Below are 9,305 nucleotides of genomic sequence, written 5' to 3' on the forward strand. Positions count from 1 at the left end.
TGCGCCAAAGCTCTGGACGTTTCCTATGATGGTTAATTGGATGCGGCACTTCAATTGGCGCATAAGTAAAAATAAGTGATTTTTTTGATTTTTTTTTTGAAAAATTGATTATTTTAAGATTTAATTTAAAAAAACGGATTATTTTTATAAAAAAATCTAAAAAACATAAATGATCATTAAAAAATCATCTTTTATTTCATCCAAATTGAAGTGGTCTATATAAATTAAGTATTAGATTGCCAAATCCGATATATAAGGGTGTGTTTCTTTTAAGTTTAGAAGTAACATTCCTTGAAATCTTATTCCCATCATTATTATTACTTGGAACAATATTCATATCCAAGTGTTTGGTAAAAATCAAATTTCCTAGGAATGTTTATAATATTTATTTAATTTAAAAATTATAATAAAATAAAATAAATAAATAAATGTGAGTAGTAGTGGGGAGTTGTAATTAGTTGAATTTTATTTCCATGGGAATGTTGGATTCCCACCCTTTAAACCTTGGAATAAAAATAAAAGAACCATGTGAAAATAAAGTTTCTGAAAATAAAATATACCTTGGAATAATTTTGAAAAAATTGAGTCAAACATGAGAATCTTGCATTCCCATGACAATATTCTCAAAAATATTTTTTAAAACCTTAAAAGAAACACACACCCTAAATGTACAGCCCTAAGATAAAGTATTGAAACCACCCTTGAATGGTGCAGTTATGATAAAACAAAAGGGAGTGGATCTCCAGCGTTGCCAAAACGCAGTGTAAAACACACGTGTCTTGTTTTGCTCCGTCGCCGAACTTCCAACACCCCCACACTCACCGCAAATCCAGAATCTGTTTTTTTTTCTTCGGTCACGCACGCTTCTTCTCTCATATCTCTCTTATACCCTTCGCTTTCAATCATTTATTGTAGGTACTACGGTACTCTTTCAATAATTTATTTGATGTGTACTTTGCACTATATTCATATTCTGATACTATAGTATTAATCATGATTGTTCTAGTGCATTTACGGTAGAATCAAAATGCCACTGTTTTAATTTACTTTGTTTTGCAGGTCAAGACTTTCATAATTTCTGGGATCTCAATGAACTGAAACTCGAATGCAATTCAATACCAATCAGATATAATGATGCAAGGTGGCTGCTATAATTAACTACTTTATCTTTTAACTGTTACAGTTCTTTTAACGGTTACCATTCGATATTCTGAATGGGTGTACCAAATCAATAATTTTGGTTTAGTTCGGTTTTGTGTAAATTCAAACGGTTGAAATAAGGGAATAAATTTATTTACTTGAAGAAAATAATAGAATGAATGAGTGAAGCATGCCAAAGCACTAACATGATTCACTCATCCCGACACTATATACTCTTGATGGAAATGTTTTGTACTTGATTCATAATTATCTTCAATTATTTGGTCTACTTCTGTTGAACTATACCCTCAGCATGTTAGAGCAGTTTCACCAAATCATTTGGTCTACTGAAACATAACAGTTTTTTCAAAAGCCTATATGTTTTTTCATCCACTCAAGTCAGTGTGCACTTTATTTAACCTTTTATAGAAGAAGTGCATAGCTATGAATAACTTGGATACCTCAAATACGACCCCGACACTGATACACAGGTAATTATTTGGAAAAATGAATAAATTAAACATAATTATAAGTGTCGGGTCAGGTGTCTGACCTTGAGACGGACCTGGACACACATTTTTTCAGAGGTGTCTGTGTTACAAAGGTGCATAGTCTTTGGTTGCAAGATATACTTATTTGAAGTTGTTCCAAACTACTCTAGAGATAACGTGGAAGTGGATTTTTACTTAATAGGGTTCTCTTTACCTAGTAATTATGCACTTTATATTTCTTTTTGATTATTTCCATTTTTTGATGTAATGGTTATGTTACATGATGCTCCAGGTAAAAATGGGAGCACTCCACCAGTGCAGGACTTATCCAGCACTCCACCAGTGCAGGACTTATCCACTGACACCAGTCTTTCTAAGATTGATGATGGCAAAGATGTTTTAGAACATTTTACAAGAGCCTCGGGCGATATTGAAGAGACAAAGGCGGGTGATTTGAAAGGCGGAGAAAATTGTCCAAAGGGTAAGTCTCTTGAGGAAATTGATGTATCTGGGGATGTTAACATGGAGGCATCCATAACACCTGATGATGTGATCCGGGCTGGTGGATTTGGTGCTAGAGATGATATCAGTAGTTTTCTTCCTGTTGCAAGTGATTCAACTGACTTTGAAGCTTCAATCCGCGATGCACGAGACTACGAGGAACCGCAGGGAGAAGTAAGCAGGCCCGGACTTGGTTGGACTGGTGCGACTAAGGGTGAATAGTTATTGTCTATGTTGTAAGCACTTATAATTGCATCTTTTTAACTAGGGCGATAATCTTGTGTTTATCTTCTCAACCAATCCTTGTTAAACTCAATGAGTAATGTAATATCAGAAAAAAAATCTTGTTGAAAATACTATGAAACTATTTTCTTGTAAATATAGTTGGTCTTTTACTGTTATTTGTTTTGGAATAATATGCAATATCACATTGTTCATAGTCCCTTTCTTTGCTTACATTTTTCATTACAAAAGTGGTACCAAGATGTAAACTCAAATTTGTTGCAAACTACCTATAGGACCCCTTTTCCCAAATGCTCATACTCCCACTAGCTCATTGCTGGTGTTTTTCTTAGTCAGTGTTGTAGTTATGACCCAAAAGCAATTCATCCATTTCTTTTTCAAGTGTGAATTCAATGGCCATGCTTACAAATTTACAATTATTAAGAGCATGGAAACATATAAGGTTATTATTAATCAATAATTCACAACCTTACATTCTAAAACTAAATGGAGGTAGACCCTTCCTTTTGAAAGATTCTGTGGCCAGGGGCAAGTAGTGCTAGTGGGTCATAGGCTCTTTTTCTTTCCACAAAGGCCCCCCATTTTGACCCAAAATGAGTTTGCCATTCTTCCTGTGTGGTGTAATGAGCAAGATATTGCTTCACATTTAGTTTGGCATGGGTGCAGAAATCTAAGATCCTTCTGTTTTGGCTTAGAATGTATTCTAAGCTGTTTTCACCACTAGAAAATGGGATTGCTGATGTTAGGAATGCCACTAGGTAGAAAACATCTTCCTCTGGAGTGACCAAAGATGTTTTACGGTTCCACCTGAAAAAAATAAGTCGAAAGTCGCGTTGGACAAAGAATTTGAAGTCAAAATTACTATTTTTCTTCATGTTTCTAACTTAACTTATATCAATTTGGAGATAAACAAGGTTAAATTATACTTTTGGTTATATCAATTTTGTTGAGTCCTAAAATAAGTTACATACAAAAATATATACTCAAAAAGGTAAATCCAAACATGTACTAGCTGGAGGCATAAAGTTTGTCAAGCTAAGACATGATAGATACCTGGTTTGGTTGACAGGGTAAATGAGTATGGGACCATTACTTGTGTCCTTGAGAATATTGCCAAATACTTGTTTAGCAAAGTCATGAATTTCACTCCTTGGGATCAGAAGGTTCAGCCAAGGATGGTGAACATCCCATAAGCCTTTTGCTCTTAGCTTCATCTCAGAAACATGCACTCTGTCCAAAAATTCCACGTAAGAAACTTCTGACAGGAACAGTGTTGGTTGAATGTAACTCAATTTTGACAGTAGGTCATCAACACCCTGCATTTAAATGGAAAAAAGTTATATCTTTTTTTAGCTAATGAGATTGAGTGCATGTTTAAATTAACAGTGAAAATAGCGAAATCACAATTAACAGTGAAAATAGCGAAATCACAGCGGCACTGTGATTTCGCTATTCTCATTGTAATTCAAAGATCCAGAGTGAATAAGTTCGTAGGTGTGTCTTTGTCTTACCTGATTCATGACCTCGGCTTCATCGGGTTTGAAGTATTTTGCCATCTCAAGACAGTAAAAAGTCTTTCCATCTGAACTGAATTGGCTGGCTTGAAGTGGATCTTTCGGGTCAAAAGATAATCTCCAACTATTAAGGAGACCAGTTCTATTTATGATTACAAATCCTTCAATATAATCAAATGTGTCCTTAAGTGATATCAAATTTTCTTGATCTCTTGTAAATTTAGAGAAATCTGAATAGAGCACCCTAATCCATTTCACCTGTAAAATGTTTACAGATTATGTCATAAAAAGTATATTCTTGAAAACTTTTTTCTGTACTTTTATATTAGAGAATGAGGGTACAGTATACTCACCATCTTTGGCGCTGGTTCAAGAGAAATTCTAGCTCTGGTGATGACGCCGAATTGACCAAGCCCTCCAAGAACACCATGAAAAAGGTTAGCATTTTGATTTTCTGAGCAGGTAACAACTTCTCCTTTTCCTGCAATGCAAAAAGGGAACAATTATTCTCATTCATCTTTATAAAACAAAACAAAAAAACTCTTGGATTCTGTTTGAGCAGTACCTGTGACAACTTCCAACTGGAAGATGTTATTGATCTGAGGTCCATGCTTAAAAGCTTGTCCACTTATTCCAGCGTTCGAGAGAGTGCCTCCAACCGTTAGATGAAGATAATCTGTCCAAGATTTCGGCGCCAATCCATATTGAAGAGTCTCATGCAGAATGTTTATCCACAACTCCCCACCCGAGACATCCACATAAGGAAATTCACCTGTCTGAATTTTCATTTCAGGACCCTTCAGCGACTCCATTTTGATGACTAGTCCTTGATGTGCCTGTGCCTGACCTTGAAGGGAATGTCCATGGCCTCTAGCAGCTACCTTCATCTCTGAATCAGACCCTTTTTCGAAAACATGTTTTATAGTACGTGAAATATCCGAAACAGTTTTTGGATGCAACACTGCTAGAGGAGGAAAATGATGTATGTTACCAAAGTCCTTAGCAGCTTCTTCATTGTTTTTTAAGCTCAAGTGTCCATCAAAGGATTGTGATTGTAATGATGTTAGGATTTCACAGTGTTGAATTGGAATTATTGAAGTTATAACAGAATTGTTGCAGCCTGAGTCTGCTTTGTTAATCATAAAATTAAGGATTAGAAGTATAGTGATTTTGATGAATGAAAGTATGACATGTTTTGAGAAACCAAAAAGTTTTAATGCCATGGTTTGCTTGAATGTTGTTTTTGTGAGGCAGGGTATAGAAGAAGAATGAAAGGTTTAGCAGACCATAAAGAAATGAAAAGTTGAGAAGACAATTTGAAGAGGTAACCCCTTTTTATAGACAAACATGATAGTCTTGATGTAGGTGTCTTTGAGGTGTGTTTGATGCACCTTGTAATGGTAACAAATTCTTTATCATGTGTATATTTGGTGATATGTAGAAAGTACAAGTAAAAATAGGTATGAATCTCAATGCTGTTGAATGTATGCTTTAAATTTTATTAATAAAAGTCTCATGGCAGAAATTTTACTTTTAGATGAATAAGTGAAATGACACGGGTTTGTTGCGAGTTTAACCCCCCCGCCCCTATAATATGATGTTCATATACAACTGCCAACTGAAATGATTTAATGAGTATGTAGATGTAAAAAAAATTGTATAATCTTTCGTTCAAAAGAATTTAACACTGTTAATTTAAAAATAAATTCAAACTCAAGATTTCTGATTAAGTTTAAAGAAATTTTTTATGATCTCATTCAAGTATTTTTCAATAAATTAAAAGATAATTTAATTCTTCGTAATAATTAATGAATAAACAATATAGTCTTTATATTATACCTAATTTAAAACTCTAAATTTCGATTTAGGGTTGAAAAACGAAAATATATGTTCCGTATATAATCTATAAAATTCTGAAAAAAGAAATAAATTGGAGCGAAAGTGACATAATTCATGGTGCATGTTTAAAATATGGAAGAAAAAAAATAGGGTAGGACAGATTTATTAGAAGTTGCGAGTTTAAAACCTTGATCTGTCTAAAAAATAACAAATCGAATCGAATATGTTTGTCACTCCTATTTCCTATTTGTTTTGTTTTGTTTCATTTATTCAGTAGTGATATATTAACTAAACCAGTTTCATTTATTCACTAGTGATATATTAACCATTAAAGTACTAAAAAAAACACATTCGGCTCAATTAAATCACCTTTGTCACTTCAATCTTGGAGCAATTAACTTACCACTCCTTCAGTTAAGTTTGACACCTCACATACTGATCAGAATTTTCAAAAAAGATATTAGAATTCTTCTGATAAATTTTTTAAAAAAAAATTCAGAAAATTTTGATTTTTTTTACACTATCCAAAATTTCAAAATTTTCAATAAATTACCATACTTTTCAAAATTTCCGATAAGATATGATATTTTTCAAAATTTATGATACACTAAACATTTAAAAAAAAGATAAAAAAATTTTATCGACAATTTAAAAGTAAATTACTGAAAATTTAGTCTATCATCAAATTTTTTGAATAAATTATCAAAAATTTTATTCACACTTTTGAATCAAATTTATCTATGAATAATTTAAAGATTATAAAAATATATGAAGCTGTCAAATTTAATTGTGGGGTGACAAATGCTCTCGATCTATTTTAGGTTATATGGATTTTGCTCTCAAAGCAAATTGATAATACTAGTACATGTTTATGAATACATAGAGAGTGGACCACTTGATAATGAAAAAAAAAAAGAAAAAAAGAAAGACATTAGGACATGAAAAGATTCGTGAAATTTCAATCCCAAGTTACTGGTTTTGGTTTCACCAAGATTTGCAACAAAGCACACACTCACATGATGGAGAGGATAAATGCAACATCAATTCGAATCTCAAAGTTGTTAATTTTGTTAGGCTATATTTATGAAGAGGAACATGAAGGACTTAAATAATAAATAGGGTTATATATTTTTATAATAGAATATTTCATAAAAATTTGGTTTCAATATCATTTTTAAAATATTATTTTAAGTAGTTCATCATTTTATTGAAATATTTTTTGATATTAAAATTTTAAAAAATTATTTAATTTTAAAACTATTTAAAATTATCTTTTATAAAAAAAAAATTTGAAATATAATTTTTTGAAAAAGTTACGATTTCGACTATTCTATAATCTTATTAGATATCGAAATTAATCTTTTAAATTAGAAATAACGAATTAATTTTTTTTATGATATTTTAATCTTTTTTATAAAAATCATTTTTAAAAATATAAAAAATAATCTATTTTTTTATGTATAAAAAAAAAAAATCTTAAATATGTTTCAATAAAGGTTCATGGGTTTCTGAGAATGAAGATAGTGTTGGGACACTAAGGAACTGTGAGAATTATTATTGGATTTTTAGCAACCATATAAGTGGAATCAAAAACTATATTTTAACTCAAGATGGCAAAGAAGTATATGACTCCTTCCAGTTATAGCATGTTTTATATTTAATGTCAGAATTTTTCTCATTCTTTAAATACCAACACATATTATTTAGAATTTTTTTTAATCAGATATAAAGACAAAATTGTCCCTTTTTAATTACTCCTTAATTCAATCATTTAGATAATATGGTACACGATTGATTAACGCATTGCATAAAAACATTATCTATTAGCATAGTTGTCTTAAACTTTTAGAATTTGTTCGTGTTTGTAGGACATCTATTTTAACCACAATTAATATAATATATATATATATATATATATATATTATATATAATATATAATATATATATATATATATATATATATATATATATATATATATATATATATAATATATATATTCACAGTTTAATTGTGATACAATTTTGAGTTTTGTAAGGTAGGTTATTTACACACCTTTAGCAACCATCTTATTTATAAAAAAAGAGTTATGCTATTTCTACACCTAAATTATTATACCAATATTTATACCAAATACTATTTATGATATTTATACCGTTAATAATATCTTTTTAATAAAAAAATTAAAATTTTATTTTAAATAATACCTTTTTTAAAATTAGTTTTGTAATAAAAATATAATATTTATCATTAATTAATTTTATTATTCTATTAATAAAAAAAATATTTATTAACCACATATTTTTCTACTATTTTATTAATCAATTTCACTATTTTATTAACCAATAAAACAAATAATATTAACTTATAATTTAATTTATAAATTAATGTCAGAATTTGATTAATATTATGTCTTTTATTGGTTAATGAAATAGTGAAGTCGGTTAATAAATTATTAGGAGGAAATATATGTGATTAATAATATATATTTTTATGATTAATATAATAATAAAATTGGTTAATGACAAATATTATATTTTTGTTATAAAATTAATTTTAAAAATAATAATTTTTATAAATAATTTTTTATTTAAAATAAATATTTAATATTATTTTATTTAAAAAAAACATTGTTTACCGTGTAAATACGGGGAAGAGCGTTTTGGTGGGAGAATTAGTGTAACAATTTGGATGTAAGAATAACATAACTATAAAAAAAAGTCAAATATTTTGATGGAAGTTGTCAAGAATTGTATCATCTCCAAAATATGATTATGTTGATCTTATTTATTATAATTTGAATGTGTATGAAGGATGGCAAGACTCAAAATCAAATATCTTCAACGAAGTATTTGAAAGCTATTTGAAAGCAAAGGCAATATAAAATGATTGAAGAAGATGAATGATGAAATGCATTAATTGATGAAAAATCATATTTGATCAAACATAATACATTAACATTGTTTAAGGGGTTAAATGTTATATGATTAAGAGACATGATTTGAGATTTGAAGAGCATGAACTTGTGAAGACACATTGTGATAGTCAAAGCGGAATTCACTTGACTAATCAACAAATGTATCATGAAAGGACAAAACTCATCCACATTTGTTTGCACTTTATAAGGGACATGATTGGCAGAGGAAATTGTGGTTGAGAAAGTAGCTTCAGAAAAGAATCTTACATATGTGTTACCAAGGGATGAGCTAGATCAAGATTCATGTGAATTTAATTAATTTTGTTGAAGAGGGATTGAAGTTTTGAAGAGAGAAAAAAGATGGTTGGTGGTTAAAGTAGTACCACCATCAACTTTGGGTCAAGGTGAAACCTTGTGAAAGTGTCTCAAAATCTCATATTTCTCTCAACATAAATATCAACTTTCAACATTGCCTCACCCGCGAGGCTTACAGGGAGGCGTGCACGCAAAACATACACTTTTTTTATTTCGTGGCTTTTTCCATTGCTTCACCCATGAGGCGAGTAGATGCATGTGGTGTGCGCAAATTTCTTAGCTTTCGAGTCTGTATAAAAGTAATTTTTATCACTTTTGTTGTACGAGTATTATTCGTTATGAACTTA

At 30.2% G+C, this 9,305-nt stretch overlaps 2 protein-coding genes across 3 annotated transcripts; one reads left to right on the forward strand and one right to left on the reverse strand.

The window, feature by feature from the left end:
- The first annotated feature begins 675 nt into the window (after window positions 1-675).
- Window positions 676-2,533, forward strand: LOC127126367 (uncharacterized). Of its 2 annotated transcripts, none has more exons than XM_051055287.1 (3): window positions 676-915; window positions 1,060-1,141; window positions 1,924-2,533. In XM_051055287.1, exons 2-3 carry the CDS (start codon window positions 1,132-1,134, stop codon window positions 2,352-2,354), a joined length of 441 nt encoding a protein of 146 aa, XP_050911244.1. In that variant the 5' UTR covers window positions 676-915; window positions 1,060-1,131; the 3' UTR covers window positions 2,355-2,533. The 2 variants fall into 2 exon arrangements, with proteins under 2 accessions (XP_050911244.1, XP_050911245.1); XM_051055288.1 differs by having other exon boundaries at window positions 676-911.
- Window positions 2,534-2,562: 29 nt separating this feature from the next.
- LOC127126366 (cytokinin dehydrogenase 1) lies at window positions 2,563-5,253 on the reverse strand. The gene is made up of 5 exons (XM_051055286.1): window positions 4,455-5,253; window positions 4,243-4,370; window positions 3,887-4,147; window positions 3,429-3,691; window positions 2,563-3,182 (listed from the first exon to the last, which is right to left on the reverse strand). The coding sequence occupies exons 1-5, from the start codon at window positions 5,110-5,112 to the stop codon at window positions 2,858-2,860; spliced, it is 1,635 nt and encodes a 544-aa protein (XP_050911243.1). The 5' UTR covers window positions 5,113-5,253; the 3' UTR covers window positions 2,563-2,857.
- Window positions 5,254-9,305: the final 4,052 nt, after the last annotated feature.

This window comes from Lathyrus oleraceus, chromosome 3 (assembly GCF_024323335.1).
Source record: "Lathyrus oleraceus cultivar Zhongwan6 chromosome 3, CAAS_Psat_ZW6_1.0, whole genome shotgun sequence".
Taxonomy (NCBI): domain Eukaryota; kingdom Viridiplantae; phylum Streptophyta; class Magnoliopsida; order Fabales; family Fabaceae; genus Lathyrus; species Lathyrus oleraceus.